Source organism: Podarcis pityusensis (genome assembly GCF_964106645.2).
Source record: "Podarcis pityusensis genome assembly, chromosome: 16".
Lineage (NCBI taxonomy): Eukaryota > Metazoa > Chordata > Lepidosauria > Squamata > Lacertidae > Podarcis > Podarcis pityusensis.
This window is the reverse complement of record NC_138041.1, coordinates 37,371,737-37,398,283: the sequence shown is the minus strand read 5'-3', so window position 1 is coordinate 37,398,283 and position 26,547 is coordinate 37,371,737. Positions and strand designations below refer to the sequence as shown.

The window sequence follows — 26,547 nt, the reverse complement described above, 5'->3', positions numbered from 1 at the left end:
GCAACCCAGCCCGTCGCCTGGCAACGGGGGACGCCGGAGAGGGATGCTCGGCCATGGCGGGTCCCGGCGCCGCCTCCGCCGCCTTCTGGGAGCACCTCCGCCGGCTGTGCCTGGACCAGTTTCCCTGCGGGATCGGGAGCTGGGTGAGCTGGAGGGAGGCGAGGAGGGCGGCGGGAGATAGGGGGCTGGGGGAGGGGGAGCAAGGGGAGGGGATCCTCGTGCTCTCTGCCCCTCCCGCCCAGCAAACAGCTAGCTGCCCCATGGCACTTCCACGCAGGGCTGGCCGAAGTGCGGGGTGCCATGGGCGGGCAGAGTGTATTGCGGAGGGAATGGAAGGGAATGCAAATTTCAGTACAGTGGTACCTCGGGTTAAATACTTAATTCGTTCCGGAGGTCCGTACTTAACCTGAAACTGTTCTTAACCTGAAGCACCATTTTAGCTAATGGGGCCTCCTGCTGCTGCCGTGCCGCCGGAGCACGATTTCTGTTCTCATCCTGAAGCAAAGTTCTTAACCTGAAGCACTATTTCTGGGTTAGCGGAGTGTGTAACCTGAAGCGTATGTAACCTGAAGCATATGTAACCCGCGTACCACTGTACAATGAATTACAATATAAGAAATAACATAAGCAATACACACACACACACACACACACACACATATAGATATACAGTGGTGCCTCGCAAGACGAAATTAATCCATTCCGCGAGTCTCTTCGTCTAGCGTTTTTTTTGTCTTGCGAAGCAACCCTATTAGCGGCTTAGCGCTATTAGCGGTTTAGCGGTTTAGCGGCTATTAAAGGCTTAGCGGCTTAGCGGCTAAAAGGCTATTAGTGGCTTAGCGGCTTAGAAAAAAGGGGGGGGAAGCGAAAAAAATCGCAAGACTCGCAAGACATTTTCGTTTTGCGAAGCAAGCCCATAGGGAAATTCGTCTTGCGAAGCGCATCGAAAAACGGAAAACCCTTTCGTCTAGCGGGTTTTTCGTCTTGCGAGGCATTCGTCTTGCGGGCCACCACTGTAAAAGGTAAAGAACCCCTGACCATTAGGTTCAGTTGTGGCCGACTCTGGGATTGCGGCGCTCATCTCGCTTTACTGGCTGAGGGAGCCGGCGTACAGCTTCCGGGTCATGTGGCCAGCATAACTAAGCCAATTCTGGCAAACCAGAGCAGCGCATGGAAACGCCGTTTACCTTCCTGCCGGAGCGGTACCTATTTATCTACTTGCACTTTGACGTGCTTTCGAACTGCTAGGTTGGCAGGAGCAGGGACCGAGCAACGGGAGCTCACCCCGTCGCGGGGATTCGAACCACCAACCTTCTGATCGGCAAGTCCTAGGCTCTGTGGTTTAACCCACAGTGCCACCCGCGTCCCTTGACATAGATATACACACACACACACAATTAAAAATCATGCTCAGTACAATTGCTACAGCAGGTGGGAAGATGTTTTAAGTGGTCTGCCAAGACCCTCCTCCGTTATCAGGTCGTCCATCGGGAGCAATAGATGGGGAGCGGCTCCCACCCACTCAGCCTGTGGGTGTCTTGTCTCCTTCTCTGCAGTGCCCCCAGCAGAAGCTTATACATATCTTCTTTCTGTCCTCTGCAGAATAAGTCCCGTTTCCCACCAAGGAAGGCCACAGTTTCCCCCAGATGGGCCTTGCCAAAGGCCAGAGCTTCCCCTCGCGATGGGTTCCTGCCGCCAGAGGAGGAAAGTGTGGAATCGCTCACCGACTACCTGAGAAGCCTGGGCTCTCCGTGGGCCCTGCCTGCTGACTGCAGCCCTGAGGACCAGCAGCTGAGGGAGCTGGCTGTGCAGGCTCCAAGGGACATCCAGGACAGCTTAATCTTCTCCTACTTCAAATCGCTCAGGATTGTGAACAAAAATGTGGGTGGCCAAGACTCTTGGGTGGTTAAGACCATAGCGCAAGGATTAGGGAACCTCAGCTCCCCTCCCAAGTCAAGTGGGACCCGCCAGCCCTCCCCATTTGGCCTATAAGGCCATTGTGGCCAAGCTAAGCCCTCTTACCTGTGGGGGCAGCACCAACAAAGCCTTGTGTCTGTCACTTTGCAAGTGTCAACAGTCAGCTGATGATGGAGGGAGTGGGGTTTTCTTTTTGCAGAGCTGTGCAGGTGTTGACAGTCATCTGATTGTTGGCACTTGCATAGGTCAATGTGTGGCCCTAAACAAGCCTCAGGGATCAGCTGATTTTCAGGGCTTGCATAGTTCTGTGTGGGTAGCACCCAAGCCATGTTGAAGGATGCCCTGTAGCCCAAGGAACAGCCTAGTGCTTATATTCCGCTCTGATGCCAATGCCCTGTTTGTGCCACTTTGACTCAGAGCTTGAGTGCTCCCCTTCTGTGGACAGCTCAGTTGGTTAGAGCGTGGTGCTGACAACACCAAGGTCACAAGTTTGATCCCCAAATGGGACAGCTGTGTCTGCCTTCATTGTAGGGGTTGGACTAGATGTTCCTCAGGGTCCCTTCCAACTCTATGATCTAAGTGCATCGACTGCTCCTTTCTGACTGCAGAGTTCTCAGGTGGGATGTAACTGCCTTCTGTATTTGGATTGCCATGGCACTGCGTTTTTGAGTGCAAGTTTTACGCAGCTCTGACAATTTTAAAACAAGAAATTGAGTGTGACTGTTGTTTGCTGGGTAGGGTTAATTCATTTTCTTAAATCACCTGGCTTCATTTACTGTGCTAGAGCTTTCCAATGGATCGCTTGTTTCCCGCTTGTGACCACCTTTGACTCCCTGAGCATGAGCGTTGTTTGTGTTTTGCTCTCTTCCTAGGTGACTGAAATTGATGCTGATTTGTTAAAGTTCCCAAACCTGGAAGAGCTAATCCTGAGTGCAAATCACATCAGCAAGATCAACTCCAGCAACCTCCCTCCAACCCTAAAGGTACCTGCAGGTGGGAGGGAAGGTAGATAAGGGTGGGAGACGTGGGAGAAGTTAGTGGAATGGAAAATACATGGAGCTGAGAATGTCAGCTAGTCGGTGGGAGGACCGGCTGAGGGGTGGGCTGCTGAGCTTCCCACTGGAACACAGGACTGGCCCCTGTGAGAAACAGGCTGCTGGAATACATAGGCCTTTGGTCTGATCCAGCCTCAGGGCTCTTTCTGGGTCAGAAAGAGTCAGATTGCATTTCTTGGTACAGAAAGTATTGATCGGATGTGTAGAGATCTTTCCTATTCTAATTAATTCAAGATGGTTCTGGAAGCTTCTGGAAGCTTCTCTGTGTGAAAGAAAGAAGCAGAAAGTTCGTGTTGTTTGGGTTTGTGCTTTCCCTGGAGGTAAAATTCCTATTCTTTCTCCTTCTATCTGAGGCGTTCCATTAAACGATTTGGATGTGTATCCAGCACTCTGGCCCTCTTTGTTACCCGAAATGTTATTTCCTCCCTCTTTCTCCGCCCTCCACTTGGCAGGTCCTAGAACTTTGTGGCAACGAAGTGGATGGTCTGAAGGACTTGTGTGCCCACCCGCCTCCTGAACTCCAGCATCTGGGCCTCGGCCACAACTGCCAGCTCGGTTCGTCCGAAGAACAGTATCTCACAGACACTTACTGGTAACGGGAAACTTTTAAGCAGGCAGGAAGAAGAATGGAGGAGAAATTTAGTTCAGTGCGCATTTGAAGCTAAAACAGTGGTTCTCAAACTTCTTTCTCTGGGTCTGGTTTTCAGAAAAAAAATATTTTTCATGCCACACCAAATTTTTCACAGATAAAAAATACATTGGAAAACAAAAAGGAACAACCAGCAGAGCTTGATTTAAAACACAGAACACAACTATTTCATAATATGATCATGGGAGATACAGAAAGTATTCAAAAATGCAGCTGCATAAGAACATAAATCATTCCCAGAATATAATTGTAAACAAGTCTTCTCCAGCACTCTGTTCAAACAGTGATTCTGGATCACAGTTAGGATTTTCCTCTGTATCACTTGATGTTCTTGTTCTCATTTTGCAAATATATCTATCCATATTCTGCAAATTATTATTATTTTTATATACTATACTACACTGAAATGTTTGAATGTTTCTTTGATCTTGACTCTTCTCACCACCCTTGCTATACTCTCTGATCACACCAGTGTGACTCACCACACCCTTTGAGAACCACTGAGTGAAATCTATAAAAAAATTGCACTTTCTGAAACAATATGCAAACTAAAAGACAGCCATCCTTTGAAATTTGCACTTATCCAAATGTTGTGATGGACCAAATGTTTATAAAAATGTATATATTGGTTGAAAATGCATAAAAATGGTGGTGTTAGTAGGAAAATACATACCAAAATCATTTTTTGGGGGGAAATTGCTTGCAAAAATGTGTACATTAGTCAAAATTGCTTATAAAGATGTGTTTATTATGAGAAATTTACACTAAAATGCTGGTTAATTTTTATGAGGATCTTTTTAAAAGTTGTTGTTTTTTTGGCTGATTGCTGCAAATTGTGGGAAACTGAATTTAGGATTGGAGAAATGAGAAACTGGAAGAACTGAAAGTGACAGTTCTTTCCATCCTTAGGCAGGAATATGTTAAGAGTGTGGGAAACACACTAATCTCCCACCCCATCTTCTGCCACTAAGTTCAGTCTCCCTTGAGGTGCAGATGGGGAAGGGCCTTCCTCACATTCTTGGTCACAGTCAGGTGTGGCTGAGAAGGAGGAAGGAATTAGATTTAGTTCTCAGTTAAAAGTGAACTCGCCTAATTCCCGCGTTATGAAACAAGACACCAGGCAAGACACGGTTACACTTTGAAATTTGCACTTTTCGAATGCTGTTTCCCAACCAAATAATGTTGTTTTTATTAAATGCATAGACTAGCCTAAAGTGTAAAGGTAAAGGGACCCCTGACTGTTAGGTCCAGTCACGGACAACTCTGGGGTTGTGGCGCTCACCTCACTCTATAGGCTAAGGGAGCCGGCGTACAGCTTCCGGGTCATGTGATCAGCATAACTAAGCCGCTTCTGGCGAACCAGAGCAGCGCATGGAAACGCCGTTTACCTTCCCGCCGGAGTGGTACCTATTTATCTACTTGCACTTTGACGTGCTTTCGAACTGCTAGGTTGGCATGAGCAGGGACCGAGCAACTGGAGCTCACCCTGTCGCGGGGATTTGATCCGCCGACCTTCTGATCGGCAAGTCCTAGGCTCTGTGGTTTAGACCACAGCGCCACCCATGTCCCAGCCTAAAGTGTACATGCACGCATTAGTTGAAAATAGCATTTACAGTCATACCCTGGATCTCTAACACCTTGGCTCCCAAACAGATCGGCTCCCGAATGATCGAAAACCGGAAGTAAGTGTTCTGGTTTCTGAACGATTTTTGGAAGCCGAACGTCTGATGGGGCTCCTGCAGCTTCCGTTTGGCTGCAGGAACTTCCTGCAGCCAATCAGAAGCCGCGCTTTGGTTTTCTAACGTTTTAGAAGTCAATCGGACTTCCGGAATGGATTCCGTTCGACTTCCAAGGTATGACTGTACATGCATTGTTTTAGGGGAAATTGCCTTGCATAAATGTGTGTACTAGATAAAATTGCATGCAAACGTATGTACAGTTCTATCGCATCTTGTGCAGGGGTTCAGTACACATGAAAATTTCGTATATCCAAACTCTTTGTACCACTCCATGGCTAGCACCCCCAGAGCCTGTTGCACTGAGTGTAGGCCATGCTCAGTGATGAAGGCGGAGAGCATAAAAGCATTTTCCAAGCTGGGTAACCCCAACCAGACCTTCCAGCTCTGGAAGCCATGGGGTGCTTGTGAGAGATCTTGCAGGAACTTGGGTTGCCCTGCAAGATCTTGCATGAGCACACAAAATCTCCCTGCCATGCTTGGGTTTAACCTGTGCCCTTTCAACCAGCCTGCCTTCAATCGCATATGGTTGAGATCGTGCCAGTTAAAATATGTGTAAGATACAATCATACTGTATTATGAAAAAAATATTGATTTTTTTCCCCAATTGCAAACTGATATTGAAATGGGGAGAACTGAATTTAAGGTTGGAAAAACGAGAAATTGAGAGAGACTAAAATTGATGGGTTCGCTTGTTGCCAGGTGGGACACACAGGGAATGTGGGGCACTATGTTCATGTGTGCGCGCTTCCTTTAATCTCGAGGTGCCCAATGTGGTCCTCCCCAGATCCTGTAGGACTCCAACTCCCACCAGGCCCAGCCAGCAACATCCACGTCACCTGCCCCTGTTCCCATTAGCTCTCACCAAAGACCCATTCCCTTCCCTTATTTTTCTTTAGGCCAAAACTCGTCTCCCTCGACTTGAGCTACAACAATTTCACCAACTTGCTGAGCCTCCTCTTGAAGCTTTTGACGATGAAGAAACTGCGGGTTCTGGTGCTTCAGGGAAACCCACTCGCCCTGCTGCCTGGCTACAGGGGGTTTGTCATCGATAGCCTGCCAAAACTCTGCACGCTTGACGATGTGATCATCACACCTGACGAGAGACACGACTTCTTAGAGCTGTCTAGCAATCCGGGTGAGGCTTCCTTAGTCAAAGAGCAGTCCATTGATGGAATTTCCACATCCCTGACAAGTGGCCAGACAGGGCTATCTTAGTTCCAGCAGCCCAAACATCCAATGTGTGATAGTCGGGGCAAGTAAAAGAACTGACTCATACTCAGAATGCCAAACCTAGCTTTGCAGTGCAGCTGGACACTTGAACCCAAGCCTGTGTATGTTTTTCTGGAGCCTCAATATTCAGTTTCTCCCCAGACCCTGTAATATTATGGCCCTTGGGTGACCCCTGGTGGTGTAGACTTTTAGGCCTCTTCTGAAATAGACTAGGATTCATGCTGAAGCAAAGCTAGAGGAAGTTAAAATGCTGTGCCGGGACAATACCCTCCATCATTTTTATTTTAGAATCCCCTTCCTCCTCCGCCGTGAGATCACAGAGTCTCAAAACACACATTTTGGTGCAAAACATTCAGGACTGCCACCTTGTGTGATATCATGGAGTCCAAAAATGTGGGTTTTTGGGGCTCTAATAATCGTGCGAGGTTGCAACCCCATGTTTTGATGTGCCGTGCTGGATTGCCTCCGTTTTAATCCCCAAACATCCTTGCGAATGCTAAACATTCTGTGAATACACAGATTGTTGGGTGAAAACATGGAAAGCCAGAGGAAGTGGAATGGAATGGAGTGTCCTGGGAGAAGGTGTAGCTGAACCCTGAGCAGGAGCATTCTACACTGCAGCATTTTGTTGCAGCTCCCGCTTGTACCCACCCACAATTCAGTGCTCTCTACTCCCAACCCCATGAGACCTTTGCACAGCTGAAACAGAGCACCTTCCTTTGCCCCCACGGCTTGACCAGTCCTGCTTTTCTAAGCTGTTTGGGGGCAGATGTTACATCCTGCCTGCGTATGTCTGTCTATCCTGTGATTCTGCATTCAAACGGATGTTGCCGTTCGATGTTTTGTCTCCTGCTTTCGCAGAGCTCTTAAAGTGCTACACTAAAATGGTCGTGGTCGTTGGCAAAGTCAGGGGTGTCCCTAATCCTCTTGGCCCAGAGGAACCGGAGACTGGACCCGAGGCTCCAATAATCACCTACAATTACTACGTGACGTATGAATTTGCCAAAGATGAGAAAATTGAGGAGAAAGAAACAGACAAGGTAGACGTTCTTGAAATGGGGTTGTATGTATGTCACTGATTAAACTGGTTTCAACAGTTCTGCACTTTCTCCAGGGAGCCCTGGAAAATGTAGTTCTGCAGAGGGAGATAGGGAACTATTATTATTATTATTAAAACAATTCTTAATTAAAAAAAATTACCCTTCAGCCAATGATCATAGGGTGCTTTACAATGTAAAAACACAAAATTGCATAGCATGATAACAAACGAAAACAATACCCCCTAAGACATATACACAGCTTAAAAGGCTATAGATTTTTTAATTAGCCAAAGGCCTGGCGCCTAAAGATATGAAATGATGGCGCAAGCTACAGTTCCCAATGTGGGGGAAGCCATGACAGTTACTATAGTATACCTTTGGTAGTGTGAACAAGCCTTACCCTATAGAGGCAGCTTAAGTCCTACACATGGGAGTATTTGCATAAGGGCACAACAGTCCAGTGAGGACTGAACCTTGCTTGCAGCTGTTGTGCAGAACCATCAACTGCGAAATGAGGTGGAATTTGGGATGGATGCATTTCAGTAATGCAAAGGAGGAGGCAATTCCATTGTACCAGGAGGAGACACCGCAGAAAATTATAATAATGCTTTTTGCCCTCTTTAAAGCTGAATGGCAGGGACGCGGGTGGCGCTGTGGTCTAAACCACTGAGCCTCTTGGGCTTGCCGATCAGAAGGTTGTCGGTTTGAATCCCTGCGACGGGGTGAGCTCCCATTGCTCTTTCCCAGCTCCTGCCAACCTAGCAGTTCGAAAGCACGCCAAAAAGTGCAAGTAGATAAATAGGTAGCGTTCCGGCAGGAAGGTAAATGGTGTTTCCGTGCGCTGCACTGGTTTTGCCAGAAGCGGCTTAGTCTTGCTGGCCACGTGACCTGGAAAAACTGTCTGCGGACAAACGCCGGCTCCCTCGGCCTGTAAAGCGAGATGAGCGCTGCAACCCCAGAGTCGTTTGCGACTGGACTTAACTGTCAGGGTCCTTTACCTTTACCCTTTAAAGCTGAATGGCAAAGATAGCAGAATACAAGTGTCAGCTGCAATAAACATTGCAATGTTGATTTTTTATGTTCAGGATTCCACCAGCCAGACAAGCCCTTTTTCAGGATATTCCACTCTATTCCCCCTGCAGTAGTTGCCCACAACAAGCTTCCCATCAATAGTAGATGCTTCCCTTATAGCACAGAAGCAGAGTCACTTGTAAATGCAGTTTTTCAGGGGGTCAGAGAAACTCTGATATACACCATTATGCAGTCTTTTCCAGGTTGATCAGAGTTTCTGTTGATAATCTTTTGGGAGAACTCCAATTTTTAAACTAAAGAGAAGTTTCAAAGCTCCTAAATGTAGCAATTTTGCTTAGACTTTTTTTTTTTTTTGCTTACGAATATCTCTACCTTTTAATATTATGTATTCTTTATTCTGTAACTGGTTGGTGGGTTGTAAATAACTTGTTTTATTCAATAGTATACATTAGGACAGCCTTCCCCAACCTTCTGCTGTCCAGATCTTTCGGACTACAACTCCCATCAAGTGTGCCAGTTGAGGCTGATGGGATTTGTAGTAAAAAAAAAAACCTGGAGGGGACCAGTTTGGGGAAGGCAGCTTCAGTGCCACCTATGCCTTCGTCCCCCCCCCCCCTTATTTTGATCCATGGAATGCAGCTGTTCTTGGTGTCTGCATGTTTCCCAGCTATGAAATTTTCACGTGATTCTTCTTATATATTATAATGGCAGTGTGACTTAGCAGTACCGGTATCAACTACATTGAATGTTGAAAACGCACAAAGAGGAGTGGAAGGAGGGGGAAGCAATGAGCCCACACCTGTGGACTCTTCAATCAAATCTCCTACTGAGCCTGGTGAGTAGCTCCACAGGGCCTGACGGAGTAAATTGGACCACAAGTGAACTTGCATTCTGCATGCGTTACCAGCCCCACACAGATAACTCCAAGAATCCTAGCTGCAGGGAGTTCCTCATGTGCTTAGCTGAGCCTTCTAGCTGAGCTTAGCCAAGCCTTTGGGCAAAGCTGAGGGCTTCTGCAAGATAACTCCAAGAATCCTAGCTGCAGGGAGTTCCTCATGTGCTTAGCTGAGCCTTCTAGCTGAGCTTAGCCAAGTCTTTGGGCACAGCTGAGGGCTTCTGCAAGCTTTAAAACTCATGCAGAAATTAACCAGGGTAATTATTAAATAGCTCAGCTCTAATGTGCTATGAGTGCACTTTGCAAGACTGTAGTAGATTTGAGCTATCTAGCTGCTGATATTTAGCTATAGTTTCTAAAGAATGCCTATTAAAATCCTTTGCTAGGCTTCTACTAGGAAGTTGCTTGGCTTCCTAGTTTCAGAAGTCATGATTGCAAAGTGGGGCATGACTCTTCAATGGCAGAAAGTTGTTACGCAGCCATCTTTGTTTCCAAGCTCTTTCCCAAAGTCTGTGGATGAGTAACGGGCAGCCTTTAAAATGTCACCAGATTTAAATGCACCATAAATGCAACTACACATATGCCAGTCCCTTCAAATTAAGTCCAGGTTTTCTTCAGCTGCTATGGAAAGGAGGGGGAAACCTGTGGCCCTGTAGATTTTGATGGACTACATGTTCCATTATCCCTGATGGTTTGCCATACTGACCTGGAGATGATGGGAGCTAGAGTCCAACCACACCCGGAGGACTATAGGTTCCTGCACCCCTGTGCTAAGGGACAAGACAAAGCACAAGTGCGATCCCACTTCATGCCCCCACCTCTCCTTTTCTGTCAAATCTGTTATTGTTACACCTACAATAACTGCATTTAAATCAGTCATGGATAATGGACATTGTAGTCCAGGACACCAAGTTGTTGGAAGTTGGTTTAAATCAATAAAGCCTTTCTCTCTTTGCTTGGGCCCCTTCTTTGCAGGGAAACAGCACAGAGATATTAATTCTGCTTAATGAAAACTTGGTGTGATTGCAAAGTATGCAGGCTGTTCTCTTTAACTGAACCACATCTTTGGCCCAGTTAAAGAGAATCATTGCTGTCCTTGATTTTCTGTTACCTGAAGGTGATTATCTCCAACCAAATTTGGGAATGATTATTGGCCTAGTAAGAAATCAGCTATCCACTTCTTAAATAGTGTTGCTACTGCTTTATCTCTCGGGACACTGAGGGACCTGTTAGCAGAGCATGCTGGTTGATTATTAACAAAGGACATTCTTATCCTGAACTGTCACCTGATCTAGCACAAGAGTTTTGGCATTCCTGTTTAACATGCTGAATTGCAACTCAGATGTTGAGGCAAGAAGGGGTTGCTTTTAAATCTCCCTGTCTCGTTTGATGCAAAACCCCAGTCATGTTATAAGCAATGGGGCAGGGCAGGGGTGGGCCTCTGGGGTTCGAAGCCCAGGGCATTGCAAACCAGAGAGATTCTCTGTATTCTTCTCAGATGCTTTTGCCTGGCTGGAATGTGTCCTTGGAAATGTGATAATGCCTTTTGCATGCCTGGATGAAGGGCTAGGGGGTACATTGGGCGGGTGTCTGCAAAAACCAGAAATTTGCATTGCTAGACTGTATGCTTCCATTCAACAGTAAGGGAAGAATCCATTGCTCTACCTGTATTTTGCCCCTGGTATCTGCCCGCCCCCCCCCCGGCCCCTCAAAGGTGGCACATGAGGGAATGTGACCTGACCTTTGTTTTGTTTTTGTTTTTAAATGATATTTATTAAAATTTCAAAAAATACCGGAAAATACAGAATACAGAAAAAAAAAGTATAAAGTTTTTAAGATATAACAAAAAAGTAAAAAATAAAAAGAAACATACAAAATAAAACAGTTAAAAACACGTTAATTTTCCATAACCTATCTTCCTTACACTTATTTCCCCGGACCTCCTCGTACCTCCCTTTTTTGTATTCCAGTTCAATTTGTTAGTTCAGCAAATCCTTACCATTAAGCTTTTACCCATTTGTAAGCCTTTTTTCGTATCTCTTAAAGCATTACAGCTGGAAACCACTTAATTTCTATCCAACATCCTTCTAAAATTCCTTAATTTTACAATATTTCTGTAAATAAACTTTAAATTTCTTTCAGTCTTCTTTCACTGACTCTTCTCCCTGGTCTCGGATTCTGCCAGTCATTTCCGCCATGTGACCTGACCTTTGAGGTGTCCTGTTCTGAAGATGTGCTTTCCTCAAAAGCCCTTCATTTCTCCCCCTTAGGAAATGTTTATTCCACCCCTCGAAAGCCCTGGGCTGAGGTCATAGACTGTGACCACACGAAGGAACATGTCACCAGAGATATGGTCGCTCTGAAGGCCTATCTTCTCGCCGGAACCACGGTGACAGTTGTGGAGGAAAAGGTTACGTATTCCAAGGCAGATTCTGTACAGATATAGATGCAAATATATATGCAAATATTCAAACTGTCTTTTATATTTACATGTTTAAATGGTGTTTTTTTTAATGTACTGAAGTTCTCACCCTGGGCCAGCAGGGGGATACTGTAGATAGTTGTGATGGGACGATGAGCTGCTTGTGTGTAAAATCCTAGTCCCTCAGAGTTTGGTCAAGTTTGCAAACCTCTGTCTGTAACGGAGCCCCTTAAACATGGCTCCGTCAGTCGCTGGCAGATTCCGACAGTGGTTGCTTTCGGAATCGCTTCCAACATAAAAGCTCCTTAACGGAAACACGTCTTCTGGACTCTCTGCGTGACAGTTTCCGGCGAGGAGTGGGTGTCCCTACAGGAGGTCCTGAAACCTCCCCACTGTTTTCGCTGGAAGTGTCTCTGAGCCATCCCTCCAGCTCCCTTTCCCTCAGCTCAGCTCCTCTCCCCCTACTGGTTCCCTCTTCAGCTGCTGAGTCTCTCCCAACCTGTGTGAGCCCTTTCACTTCCCTTCCTTCCGATGGCAGTTCCCTGACATCCACCTCCCCTCCAGGGCCCCCTTCATCCCCTCTCGCCCCCTCCTCTACGGGCGGTGAGGAGGCAAACCCCCGGAATGAACTTCCTTCATCTTCCGATGTCCCGAACACTTCTCTCCACCTGTTGCGGTTCCTGGTCTCGAAGTACTCCTCCTCCTCAGAGTCCATCTCCCCTTCCCCTTCCGATTCCGAGAATCCTTCCAACTCCTCCTCCTCATCGGTGGTCCCAAAGTATTCCCTCCGGAACCTCTCCACAGGCTGAGGTTTCCTTGGGAACCTTTGATGGAACGTTTCTATCAATACCTCGTCATTGATATCTTCTGCCATTACCCAAGTGTTTTCTGACTCCGGTTCTCCTTCCCACGCTACCAAATACTCCACCTGATCCCCCTTCCATCTGGCGTCGAGGATTTCTGCCACATGGCTGCTGCATTCCCTTTCTTCTATGACCGGTCCCCGAGTGGCCATCCCTTCTCGTCCCCCCTCATACGGTGACAGTAACGACCTGTGAAATACTGGGTGCAGTTTCATGTGGTTGGGTAACCGGAGCCTGAAAGCCACTGGGTTGACCTGTTGAATGACCTCAAAGGGACCCAATCTCCTGGGTCTTAATTTCTTACAACCTCCTTTGAACGGCAACCCTTGGGTTGACAGCCACACCCTATCTCCCACCCTTATGGTTTCACCTTCCCTTCGGTTCTTGTCTGCCTGCCTCTTGTATTCTTCCTTCGCCCTTTCTAAGTTGAGTTGGAGCTGACGATGGATTGCTTCCATTTCTTCTACAAAATGCTCGGCTGCCGGGACACCCCATCTCTCCCCTTCTCCCCCTGGGAAAGCCCTGGGATGACACCCATAATTAGCCAAGAAGGGGCTCATCCCTGTGGACACATTCTCGGCATTGTTGTAGGCAAATTCCGCCAGCGCCAACTTTTCTACCCAGTCATTCTCTCTGTCATTGACATAACACCTCAGGTATTGCTGGAGGACCCCGTTTGCTCTTTCCGCCTGCCCGTTGGTTTCAGGGTGCCGGGCAGTCGAAAAGTTGACCTCCACCTGCAGTAAGCTCATGAGCTTCCTCCAGAACCTGGAAGTAAATTGTTTTCCTCGGTCTGAGACCACCCTCAATGGCACCCCGTGCAACCTAAAAATGTGTTCTACAAATAACTTCGCTGTCTCTTCCGCCGTGACTGCATGCGAGCAGGCTACAAAGTGGCACATCTTTGTTAGTAGGTCTACCACCACCATGATGGCTGTTTTCCCCTTGGACTTCGGCAGATCAGTCATAAAATCTATCGACACTGCCTCCCAAGGTCGTTCTGGGGTTGGTAAGGGTTCTAATAGCCCCGCCGGTGCCCGCCTCTCCCCTTTGGCTCGCTGGCATTGCTCACACCCTCTTACATACTCCCGTACATCTTCCCTCACCTTAGGCCACCAAAATTCCCTGGTGACCAACCACATGGTTTTGTGTTGTCCAAAATGCCCCGCCGTGGGGCTGTCGTGCAACTGCTTGAGTACCCTCCCCCTTAAGTCTCCTTCAGGGATATACAGTGCCCCTTTGTAATACAAAGCTCCATTTCTTTCCTCGAAACCCCCTGGTTCCTCTCCCTCACCCCTAAGACCTCTGAGCTTATTCTGGGCGTATTCATCATTCTCTGTTTCCTCTACCAGTTCTCTTTGTCCCACCAATGCCGCCCCACACACCCAGCGGTCCTCTGGAATGACATGTCTCTCTTCGGGTGCTCCCTCCCCCTCCAAATATTCAGGTTTGCGTGAGAGAGCGTCCGCCCTAATGTTCTCTGGGCCTGGCACGTAACAAATCTCAAAGTTAAATTTGGAGAACTCCTGGGCCCATCTCACTTGCCGTTGGTTGAGCACTCGTGCCGTCCTCCAATACTCTAGGTTCTTGTGGTCAGTGCACACTTGCACCTTATGTTGTGCGCCAATTAGCAGGTGCCTCCATCTCCGGAACGCCTCATGAATGGCTAGTAGTTCTCGGTCATACACCGTGTAGTTCCTCTCGGATTTGTTCAGCTTTCGCGAAAAAAAGGCACACGGTCTCCACTCTGACTCCTCCTTCCCTGGCTGCAGAAGCACCGCCCCAATAGCTCTGTCTGATGCGTCAGTTTCCACTCTCATCGGTTTTTGTAAATCCACATGCAGGAGTTGTTGTTCCGAGGCGAAGGCCCTTTTTAGTTCCTCAAATGCTCGCTCCGCCTCCTCAGTCCAAACGAACTTCTTCTTACTGCTGAGACAGTCCGTAATGGGCGCCGTCAGGTGGGCAAAGTTTCGGATGAACTTACGATAGAAGTTCCCAAATCCTAGGAACCTCTGCACATCCTTCCTTGTTTTGGGTGTTTTCCATTCCAGCACCGCCTGGACCTTGCCGGGATCCATGGCCAATCCCTTGTCTGACAGGCGATACCCCAGGAATTCCACCTCCTTGGTATGAAACTGACACTTCTCCAGTTTCACCCACAGCTGGTTGGCTTGCAGCCTGCTCAACACTTCTCTGACGTCTCTCACATGCTGCTCCTCATTCTCAGAATACACCAACACGTCGTCTAAGAAGGCCACACAATTCTTGTAAAGCAAAGGCCCCAGGACATGGTTCATAAACGATTGAAAGCACGCGGAGCCTCCTTGTAGGCCGAAGGGCATAACTAAATATTCAAATGCCCCCAAAGGGGTGAACATGGTGGTTTTCCATTCATCCCCCTTCCTTATTCGTATCAGGTTGTACGCCCCCCTTAGGTCCAGTTTAGTAAAAATCTTTCCCTTCCTGACCCTTGTCAAAATGTCGTCAATCCTGGGCATAGGGAAAGCCACTGGTTCTGACACTGCATTTAAGGCCCTGAAGTCACACACAAGCCTCGGCTTGTTCGTGTTTTTTTTATCCACAAAAAACACTGGGCTGCCCCCCACCGCCCTGGACTCTCTGATGAACCCTCTCTTCAGGTTCTTGTCAATGAACTCTCTTAGCTCCTGCATCTCTCTGTCTGACATGGCGTACAGCTTGCCTACAGGGAGCTGTGCCCCAGGGAGTAAATTGATTTGACAGTCAAAGGGTCTATGCGGGGGTAGTTGGTCAGCTTCCCTTTCGCTGAAGACGTCGCGGAGATCTGCGTATTGTCGTGGTACCTTCACGTTCTCCGTTACTTCAGTCCCTGCTAGGGTGGCTTGGGCCCCTGCCAAACCCTTTCCCTCTTTGCAGTGTTCTAAGCAATGTGCTGAACCAAAAGAAACCACTCTCTGATGCCAGCCCACCAGCGGATCATGTAACGCTAGCCAGCTCATCCCCAATATAATGGGAGCTCCTCCCAAGGTGGCCACATTAAACGCTATCAGTTCGGTGTGCCTTGCCACCTTCATTATCATTGGGACGGTCTGCAAGCTGACTTCTCCTCCCAACAGCTCCCTGCCATCGATCGTGGTCACCTGCAGGGGGTTGCTTAAAGGGATCGTCTGTATCTGGTGTTCAGCTGCAAACTCTTTGCTCATGAAATTGCAGGAGCTGCCTGAGTCCAACAGCGCCTTTATCTTTAGAGGGTGTCCGTTTGGCAGCTCTAGCACCACTTCTATCACTAGGGCGGGTTTAGGAGGTTCTGGCGTGGGCACTTTCACTGCTCTTTGGCCTGGCTGCTGTGCCCCGACGGTGGCAGCCAGGCGTTGGCCTTTACTTGCTTCGGTATTTCTTCCTCTCTTCCCTCCACAGCTCCTACCATCCCTTGCCATTCCTTCCTCTGGGGGCAGACTCTGGCAAAGTGACCTGGCTGTTGGCAGAGATAGCATTTCCGGGCGCCTTTTCCCTCCTTCTTTCCCCCCTCACTGGGCTTTGAAACTGCGCGCGCGCGCGCTGTTCCGATTTCCATCGGCTCTGCCGGCGGGAAAGTTGGCTCTGGAATGTCTGGAATGCGGAACTCCTTCCAACGTTCCCCCTTCCCTTCCCGCCTCTCCAATGCTCTCGCCTCCTGGCGCGCTCCTATGGTCAGCGCTGATTTGGTCAGCTGGTCCATAGACTCCGCCCTGGGCGCCCGGGAAAGTTCGTCTTTCACAGCCGAAGAAAGCCCTTCTTCAAAGAGCATTTGAATGGGTTCCGCCGATAGATCCCACCCCAATTTATGGATCAACATGGTGAACTCAGTCCAGTACTCACGGACAGATCGGCTCCCCTGTTTGCAAGCCATTAACTGTCTGCGGACCACTCCCTGTTCAATATCGCTGGAAAACATCAGATCCATGGCGCGAAAGAACTTCATCGTGTCCTTTAGGACGTCACTATTCGCTGCCATCAGGGGTCTAACCCAGTCTCTCGCCCCCTTTTCAAGATGCCCAATCACGAAAGCCACTCGTGATTCCTCGTCAGGGAATTCATCAAACTGCAGATTGAGGGCATATTGCATCTCTGTCCGAAAGCCATGATAGTCTTTGGGCTCCCCCCCAAACTTCTGCACCAATCCTGGTACCTTTCTGACGAGCTGGGTGTCTTTCCCCTTTTTGTCTGCATCCTGAGCCCTCCTCTCCTCAAGCCTCGCCGTCTGCAGCGCTAGCTGGACCTCCAACACCCGGTACCTTTCTTCCAGGCTTGGACCCGCTCCAGCTCCTGCTTCTCCGGTTCCGGCTGGGTTGCTCATGATGCCTTCTCCTGCACAAGCTGCTCACGAAGACTGTCGGAATGCTGTGATGGGACGATGAGCTGCTTGTGTGTAAAATCCTAGTCCCTCAGAGTTTGGTCAAGTTTGCAAACCTCTGTCTGTAACGGAGCCCCTTAAACATGGCTCCGTCAGTCGCTGGCAGATTCCGACAGTGGTTGCTTTCGGAATCGCTTCCAACATAAAAGCTCCTTAACGGAAACACGTCTTCTGGACTCTCTGCGTGACAGTTTCCGGCGAGGAGTGGGTGTCCCTACAGGAGGTCCTGAAACCTCCCCACTGTTTTCGCTGGAAGTGTCTCTGAGCCATCCCTCCAGCTCCCTTTCCCTCAGCTCAGCTCCTCTCCCCCTACTGGTTCCCTCTTCAGCTGCTGAGTCTCTCCCAACCTGTGTGAGCCCTTTCACTTCCCTTCCTTCCGATGGCAGTTCCCTGACAATAGTTATGCAAATGAAGGATCGAAAGTGACATTCAGTGATTGGATAGTTTGTATGCAAATGAAGGATCGGAAGTGACGTTCAGTGATTGGATAGTTTTAGAAAGTTGTTACAGTAACAAGGTACTGGAGCTCTATATAAGCAGGCTGACTGAGCCCTTCAGCTCAGTTCAGTTCTGGCCTCAGAATAAAGAAGAGCTGTTTGAAGAATCGCTGTGTCGTCTGATATGTTCGCCCACAACTTAACAGTTTTTGTATATGTAATTGTTTTCAAATGTGTTATTATGTTGTTAATCGCTTCATGATGCCCCATGGGAAATGATTTTGACCTCTGCAGCTGCCTCAGCTTTTGTAGCTGGAGTCAGTCCAGACCCTGCCCTCCCAGGCCAGGGGAAAAAAAGCTTGCAGGGCAGGGAGCAAGTCTTTTTGGACTCACAGCCAAGATGGGAATATACTAAAAATCCACGTTAACATATCTATTCTGGATTTTGGCTTTTTAAATGTTAGCGGGTGATATGAAATGTTACAATGTTACATTAAATGCTACAATGACATGAAAACGCCCCTTTGCTTTTGCGTTTTGAAAGTTCACTAATAATCTGGCCTTTCGTTGCCCTAATAAACTCTCTTGCTTCACCAGGTTGTCTCGTGGCCCGTCGTTCTCACCCCAAATGAAAGCCCAACCAAAAAAGGCAAAGATAAGGGGAAGGCAGAGAAAGGGAAGGGAAAGGGGAAAGGGAAGGAGAAGGAGAAGGAGAAGGAGAAGGAGAAGGAGAAGGAGAAGAAGGCAGAGAAAGGGAAAAAGGACAAAGGCAAAGAGGAGAAGGGGAAAGCAAAGGATGCTGGAAAGGTAATGAGAGGTGAGAGTTGTGCCCGACTGTTGCTCCAGTCAAAAGTGTATGAAGCCAGACCGGGGGGCAGTTAAGCAATGCCTGAAACAGAAATGTCAGTTTGCAAAACATGCATAAAGCATTTTATGTATGTAAAGACAAAATTCGGGGGGGGGGGAATGGGGTTATTCTCAAAAGGTGTGGCAGGAGAGGATGGCACGGGTGGCGGGAAGATTCAAGGACAACCCAGGAAACATTTTAACATTTCAGCGTGGTGCGGTGCAGTATCAAAATATTTTTGTTTTATTTGTAGAATATGTAGCTGCATTGTTTAATACTTTCTGGATGTTCCATGATCATATTGCAAAGTAGTTGTGTTCTGTGTTATATCAATCAAGCACTGCTAGGAGTTGTTTCTTTTTAATTTTCCGATGCATTTCTTATCAATAAAAAAAATTGGTGCAGTGCGAGCAAACCTTTAATCTGAAAGTATGGCCCAGATAAAAAAAAGTTTGAGAACCACTGGGTTAAGCAACGCGGGAAGCCTTGCCTTCCCGTTATGTCCAAACAAGGGATAGTGGTTTGTTGCTCCTTAACAGGCCACGATTCATAAGCTGGCAATATACTCTGGCTTCAGGTTGGCTGGTGGTCATGGCCACTTGTTTGGTAGAATGAAACCGTAGCCCCTGGTTTGGCTGTAACGTGCAAAGCCAGGGAGTCTGGCACAGTCCCCTGGGCCCCTTTGGGAGGAAGAGGGGTGGGGTATGACCTTAAATATAAATAATGGTCCTTGTTTGTTTATTGCACTCATGCAAAGTGTATCCAAGCTCCCTGCTCCTCACAATAGGCCAAGGTAAGCCAGGAAGTCTGGCTTGGCCACTTTGTGAGGTAACAGAAAAAGATCTCACAAGGAAAACAATTAGCTGCCCACAGCCTTCATTTTTAGGACGCAAAAGCCTGCCCTTCAAAATTCTCTTCCTGTGTAGGCCTGATAAACTCTGTCCCTTCCCATTTTTAAATGACACTTGAACATGTTTCCAAAAGGTGACTCTGCTTTTGCTGCTTGTAGTCCAAAATATCTGGAAGGCTTTAGATTGGCGAAATCTGTTTTGCATTTGTTTGTAGGGCTAGCCTGAAGCATTTGGATCCTTTAGGTGAGGCAGCAGATGGTGTCTCCCCCTCACCCCAGAGAGTACCCAAAACTTGCCAAGTTATTTTGGCATCCAAGGCAGAAAACCCCAGAAGTGCCTCTTTCCTTCTCTGGCAGGTAAAACAAAAATAACAGTAATAAATTAAAAAACTTTCTGCCTTTCGTGACAGCTGTAATTAGCTGCCTTTGGTGCCTGCCTCACATTGCCCGACAGCGGAGCCAGCGATGGTTTTGGATTTTCTGCTGTTCTCAATTGACGACAACAAAAGCAATAATAAGTTACCATATTTTTATTTTTTTAATGTATTTAGCAGTTTATGTTGCATTTGCAATAGAACTGCCAGGATAGCAGTGTTTAAAACATAATAAAATTTCTAAGATGGTGGTCTTGGAATTGCATGCCCTCTAACATTTCTCTACCAAAAATAGGGACATCCTATTCAACAACAACAACAACAACAACAACAACAATAATAATAATAATATCCCACTCATCTGACTGGGTTGCCCTTGCCACTCCAGGCAGCTTCCAACATATATAATAACATAATAAAACATCAAACATTAAAGAAACTTCCCTATACTTTAGATGTCTTCTAAATATTGTATAGTTACTTACCTCCTTGGTTCTGGGATCGTATAATTCCATACCCTCCAACATTTCTCTGATGAAAATAAGGACATCCTAAGGGAAAGCGGGACATTCTGGGATCAAATCAGAAACTGGGACGGCTTTTGTAAATCCGGGACTGTCCCTGGAAAATATGGACATCTGGAGGGTCTGGAATTAGGATTCAGTATCAGTGAATCACAAATAAACAAGGAATTAATTTATAAATATTCAAATAAATAAAAAGTTAGCTGACTGTAACTCCTCCTCTGACCCACGGCAATTTTTGTAGACTCTTTAAATTGACCTGCTTGAGTTTACAATGTGCATTATTGCAACAGCGGTTGTGTTTATTGTTAGTGTTTGTTACTGTGGTTGTTAGCTGGATATTCTGAAAATCTTTGAATAAGATTATTAATAACCCAGAATGAATTTATCTGATATGCTGCCACATCCCCATAGGGTGGGAAGAAAAAGAAGTCTCCTTCTCCTGAGCTACGAAGTGACCCTCCCATCGTGAAGGTCCTGGGCTCAGGCCATGTCAACCTGGAAAGCCTTCTGGCGGGAGAGCCTCTTGTGGAGACCGTGTGCGACTTTGGCATTCTGATAACGGAGTCAACTAGTAAGCCCCCGTCTCCGAAAGAAAAGGTATTTGGCAGCTGAATCTGTGTTAAATGCAGCCACCAGGTCAGAAAGGTTGTTTTCCTGAGAAAGCCCCCTGTGGGCAGAATTCGGCCTTGGTGCGCCTATTTATTTCACCAACATTGCCTGAAACAGGACAGAAACGGCTGTTAAGCCTGTGCTTAGAGTCAGAATGGGAGGTTAGGTTGGCCCCCATCCCAACATAAATCCTGAAAAAAGCTTTCCCTGTCGTCAACCAACATGGCCAAGGTGGTTTCAGTCCCATGATGGGTTTCAGTACCAGTTGGAAGGGATCCAAATGGTCCACGTGCTCCAGATGTGCCTGGAGGGAGCTCCCACTCAGTCACCTTGGCCAGGAAGACTATCTGCAATAAGGAAAGCGACGTGGAAAGTGAAACTGGAAAGTATAGGGGTAACATTTTCCTGATGCAACGTCCTCTAGCCTCCCTGCAAACAAACCAGGAAGAATGCTCATTCAGCCGCCAACATCATCTAATCTCCCCACAGCCAAGTCAGGATAAAAGCAGCCAGAGGGTTGTAGTAACTGAGAGCTCAGGAGTCACAAGGCCCTTTGTGTGGCCCCTGGGGGCATGAGGCCTACTGCATGGAGCAAGGGCTATCTGCAGACCTGTGTGGGATGTCATCCCACCTACCCACAAATATGGGGCAGCTCATCAGCTGGGCTTCTTGTGGGCAATGTTATGTGCATATTGCCTTGAGAATGGTGTTTTAGAACAGGGGTCAGCAAACTTTTTCAGCAGGGGGCCGGTCCACTGTCCCTCAGACCTTGTGGGGGGCCAGAGTCTTTTTTTGGGGGGGGGGGAATGAACGAATTCCTATGCCCCACAAATAACCCAGAGATGCGTTTTAAATAAAAGGGCACATCCTACTCATGTGAAAACACGTTGATTCCCTGACTGTCCGCGGGCCGGATTGAGAAGACGATTGGGCCGGATTCGGCCCTTAGTTTGCCTACCCATGGCTTAGAAGATGATTAATAAATGTAATAATGATAATGACCTCAGGTTGTGTCACAGAGTCTCCAAACGTGTAAGTCAGGCCTCCATCTGGCTGTACAGACTGTTCCTGGAAGAACTCTTAGTCTGTCATAACCTTGTACGGAAGAAAATACCCACTTTTTAGAATAAATTGGCTGATCAGACTGAAAGTACAGACGTGTGGTTTGAAAGGTGTAGCTCCAAAGTATTTAATCGGTATGACATTTCTGCACTGCCTTTTTTTTTGCACACGTGTGTTTCTAGCCTCCCTAAAAAGCACAAACTTCTTTTCTGTAGGATAGTAAAAAGGGTGCTAAAAAGGACAAAAAAGCCAAAGCTGCAGCCACCGAGACCGCAGCGACAAAGAAGGCCACCACACCTGTCAAAGGTAATCCCAGGAGAGCCCCTTCGTATTATGGTTATTTTGGGTGTCTTTGGGAAATCTGCATGAAGCCCGGGCAAACTGCAAAGTTAAAATCTTCACTAAGATGACAGTTATGCAAAACAGTGGTGTTTCGCATACCTAACTGCCTGTAACCAGGGCTGTGTACCCACCATATATTTAAAGTACATTTGAAAGACATTTCCTTCCTTCTGGGAACGGTAGTTTGTTAAGGGTCACCAGGAACTGTAGCTCCGCTTGGGGTAAACTTCATTGCCCATAATTCTTTCAGGGAAAGAATGTGCTTTGAATATTCTTTAAAGGTATAACGGGTACATAGCCTAGGGATGTAAGAAAACATCGTTTTCAATTCTGCCCCATACAGCACTGGTTCCAGTCCACTACCGTTTGTTTCCTGCCCAAAACTATTCCACTTGTCTCTCCATCTGCTGTGGTGAAATTGTATAGCTCACGTAATTAATTATGTAAATTACATTATTGCATTGTCATTACGCTGTTCTACCCTATTAATTCCAGTGCAAAGGAAACACAATACAGATGGGGAGCAGGAAGCAACGTATTCAGCAACGTGCTCCTTGTGGACTGGAAGCCACAAGAATAGTGACTATTTGCACAATTGATTTGTGTTCCAGACATGAGGCGAATAAGCAAACATTGGAAGTGAATTTTGTTTAACAAAATTTCTATAATGCTTATAAAATTTCTAAGCACTTACAAAACATAACAGCAAAACATTAAAATCAGCAGTAAAAGAACAGTATTTAAAACATTCAAAAGATAATTAAAAGCAATAAAAAGGTAAAAGATATGTATATCTCGAAAGGCATCCCTAAGCAAAAATATTTTAAGCAACACAAAAAGGCCTGAGGCCAATAAGCAGGGAGTTCCAAAGTGAGGCTGTTGCCACACCAAAATACTGTTTTCTTATTGAATGAGTAGCCTATGGCACTTTTAACAGTGCCACTTCCACACCGACCGAAGCAGCCAAGATTAGGCAAGTAAATTTACGCTCCCATTTCCATTCCCATTGGAATTCTCTGGTATCTCTCCCTGTACCTGCACTTTTGCAAGCATTCTGCTTCTCTTATGGGGACCAGGAACTACTAGTTCTTTTTTAAAGGATAATGGAAAATCACCAAGAGGTCACGATTCTATGTCATTCTGTTAGACTATTTCGGAACAGAGGAAGCTGCCAAGTCAGAACCATTTGCCCATCTACCCCAGTATTGTCTACACTGACTGGCAGCAGCCCTCCAGGATTTTAGACAAGGAGTCTTTTCCAACCCTCCTTGGAGAGGCCAGTGGGGACTGAACCTGTGACCTTTGGCTCGCAAGGCAGGTGCTCTGCCACTGAGCTGTGGCCCTCCCTCCTTGTCAGAGTGGACTGGTATGACTGTCTTACGTGGAGGAAGTGATTTGACCTTTCCTGGAGATCTCAGGCCATAACAAGGAAGACTGGCTGCGAGAAAATCTATGAGGAGTTTGTGCCCCTGTTGGTTAGACATGGGCAGATCCATTTTCCATTTGAATTGCACCCAGAATCAGTTGCAGTCCCCTTACAGTAAGACAGACTCTGCTGTCTGTTACATCACACACTAAAGGCGTCTGCACTTTCCCTGGGCAAGAGGTCCAGGAATTCAGTGGGACTTTGTTCTGTGTTGGATTGTGCTGTAAGTGCACATTTTAACCCTTCATTTTAACACTTGTAAGGAGCTGAGCGCACCACCCGATTTGTTCCAACTACAGGAAATGGCTGTCATTGTCTTCCAACTGGTGTCAAATATTGAGTTACTAGCCCATATAAGTAAACATAATATATAAGGTGGTGCTTGTCGCTTCCAGTTTTCCATGATGCGGATTATGATGTTTACCTGGGAGACAGGTAATTCCTTTCAGCATCATGTGGAGAGTTGTTAAGCCAGAGTAGAGTTGACTTTGTGATAAACACTCTGACTTACCCGTTGGTCAAGGTGCCTGGGTGGGAGAAATGAAGAGCAAATATGTTTTCATATAGAGACATTTCCTTGAATGGTTTGTGAAAGGCAGACAATTTGTTTGCAGATGTTTGGGTATGACTGCTGAACTTGAAAATGTTGTTTTCATAAAGTCATGTGGCAGGGAAGTGTGGTATCAATTCATGCATGAGGGATTCTGCCTACATGCACCCCAAACAGCAACAAAATATTTTGGCAGTAAAAAAATAACCCTGGAAGATGAAGAAATAGCTGCAGGTGTGTTTCACTTCAGCTCCACCAGAGGCACTTTATCAATACTGTATGATTTTGTGGTCAAAGTCTTTGACAGCCTGGTGTCTTCTACCTGTTTTAGACTACAACTCTGCCCAGCACCTCTGTGCTGGCTGGAGCAGATGGGAGTTGTGCTGCAAAAGAGCTGGAGAACACCCAGTGGGAGAAGGCTGGTTCCAGCAGTAAGCAGGGGCTGTATGTGGCAATGACCATGTTAATGTCAACATATGAAATGGCATTGAAAGTTATAGATTAATCAAAACCTTAACGACTGGGCGTGGTTTAGCTCAGGGGATAAAGCTCCAAGAAGTCTGTCTCTGGGATCTTTAATGACTCCCAATGTCAATTGCAAACAATCTGATAACCTGCACCTTCGCTTTTTCCTTCAGCTCAACACCTCTTGTTGGAGCTATGAATTTTAAAATTACTGAATGGGTAGTCCCTCCTTGGATACATAGGAAGTTGACTCATACCCATAGGCCCAACTAGCTCAGGACACTGACTGGAGACAGGGTTGCTCTCAGACCTGCAGGCTGCAAAACATTTGCTCTACCACTGACTGACCTCCTTTCCCATTCCCCCCATCAGTTCAGCCCCTTTGAGGTATGAATAATAGTTGGTTAAAAACAAACCAACAAACCCTGAAAGGCTACATGGGTTGAGGGAAAAGGTCCTTCAGGGGGTCAGTTTTAAGTACACCCACCCAGTGGGTAGGAGGCTTAAAAGAAGCAACAGTACATATTTCTCCCTTCTTTTTCCAGGAAAGGGGAAAAAGAAGGACTCTCCAGATGGGGCAGATATTCTTCAGAGCCAGCCAGTACCGCTGACGGTGGAATTCCAAATACAACATGTGAAATGGAATTCAGCTTCACAAATCCTTTTACATTACAACATGTCAGAGTAATTGTTTTGTGGGGAGCACAGATTGTGCTTTTTAAAAAGCTTCAGGGGTGAGGGATGTGGATTCTCAAGAGCTATGTCTACCTGCTGCGGGAAGCTGAGGTTGTAAGGGCAGGCAGTCACAGTAAAGGTTATGCCAGGGCAGGGATGCCTTTATATCACACATCTGCATCTTTGGCCTGACCTCAGAAGTTTGACCATTTGGCTCATCCTGGATGCAGGGAGCATCACTTTCCTGTGGAACACTGAAGACCTGGTGCATTTGGGTGGGAGGCAGCGCGGCGGAATTGATTTATTTGCAAATGTTCTGAGGTCCAGATGCAGAACTGTCCAAAGGCAGAGTCGGCACAGGTTCCCCCTCCCCCCAAAAGGTTCTGAATAGACAAGAGCCCCCACCCACAAGCCTTTCTGCTTCCAAAATCCAAGATCAGCATTAGTGGCCAAATCCTGCCCACTCCCTTTCCCCAAAATAGAGACAATATATTTGATGGGACCATTGGCTTAAAGAGAATGTACCAACAGTATGTCGTCTGATTTTCAGTTTAGCCTCTAAACTTTTGTAAGAATCAAGGGAATAAAGCCTTTAACCATCTATCAGCAGCCAATATATCCTCCTGTCTCACAGTGTGGAAAGTTTGAAACCTGCAAATATGGACACCCGAAAGCCTACGTATGTGGGTGTAAATGCATGTGCACTCTCTGTTCTTTATTTGTGCCTGATAATTGTCACCCCAAAGCCTGCAAAAGCTTTACTCAACAATAGCTCAACAATTTTGTCTTCAGCATCTAGTACATTTCCCACACCAGCAAATTGCATCATTGTAACTTTTGGGACTACTCTGGACATGCCATCTAGCTAGCAAGTTTTAATAGAGTATTTTTGGTTTGGTGAAATATGTTCTATTCACCAACCTGGATTATTAGTTCCATTTATCACAAAGCAAGTGTTTAAACCTCATGGTTTCAGAGAAGCTCAGAAGAAAACTGAATAGCACTTGTCATAGTTGTGATAGAGCTTCTGTTGACTTACCTCTCCTACTGCACCCTGCCTCTTTTATTCTGCAGTTTGTGAAAAGTCTCAACAGCCCACCTGGTGTTTATAAGAAATGTTAACTAGGAATGTTTATGTGATTCGCCTCGTTTATTTTGCAACAGAAAAT

General features: G+C 46.8%; 1 protein-coding gene across 3 annotated transcripts; it reads left to right on the top strand.

Annotated features, from left to right (window-relative positions):
- LRRC43 (leucine rich repeat containing 43) lies at positions 1 to 26,511 on the top strand. 3 transcript variants are annotated; one of them, XR_013980391.1, is made up of 13 exons: positions 1 to 143; positions 1,603 to 1,881; positions 2,790 to 2,900; positions 3,425 to 3,564; positions 6,257 to 6,495; positions 7,452 to 7,630; positions 9,374 to 9,497; positions 11,828 to 11,967; positions 18,249 to 18,458; positions 20,661 to 20,846; positions 22,136 to 22,226; positions 25,249 to 26,176; positions 26,263 to 26,511. XR_013980391.1 is itself a non-coding variant. In XM_080985152.1 (12 exons), exons 1-12 carry the CDS (start codon positions 54 to 56, stop codon positions 25,389 to 25,391), a joined length of 1,932 nt encoding a protein of 643 aa, XP_080841278.1. In that variant the 5' UTR covers positions 1 to 53; the 3' UTR covers positions 25,392 to 26,511. The 3 variants fall into 3 exon arrangements, 2 of the variants coding, with proteins under 2 accessions (XP_080841278.1, XP_080841279.1); XM_080985152.1 differs by having other exon boundaries at positions 25,249 to 26,511; XM_080985153.1 differs by lacking the exons at positions 22,136 to 22,226; positions 25,249 to 26,176; positions 26,263 to 26,511 and having other exon boundaries at positions 18,249 to 18,468; positions 20,661 to 20,838.
- Positions 26,512 to 26,547: the final 36 nt, after the last annotated feature.

Coding starts and splice junctions, on each gene's coding strand:
- LRRC43 (XM_080985152.1), top strand. CDS start 54: ATGGCGGGTCCCGGCGCCGCCTCCGCCGCCTTCTGGGAGCACCTCCGC. Junction 6,496..7,451: donor AGAGCTGTCTAGCAATCCGG/GTGAGGCTTCCT, acceptor CTGCTTTCGCAG/AGCTCTTAAAGTGCTACACT. Junction 22,227..25,248: donor GGCCACCACACCTGTCAAAG/GTAATCCCAGGA, acceptor TTCTTTTTCCAG/GAAAGGGGAAAAAGAAGGAC.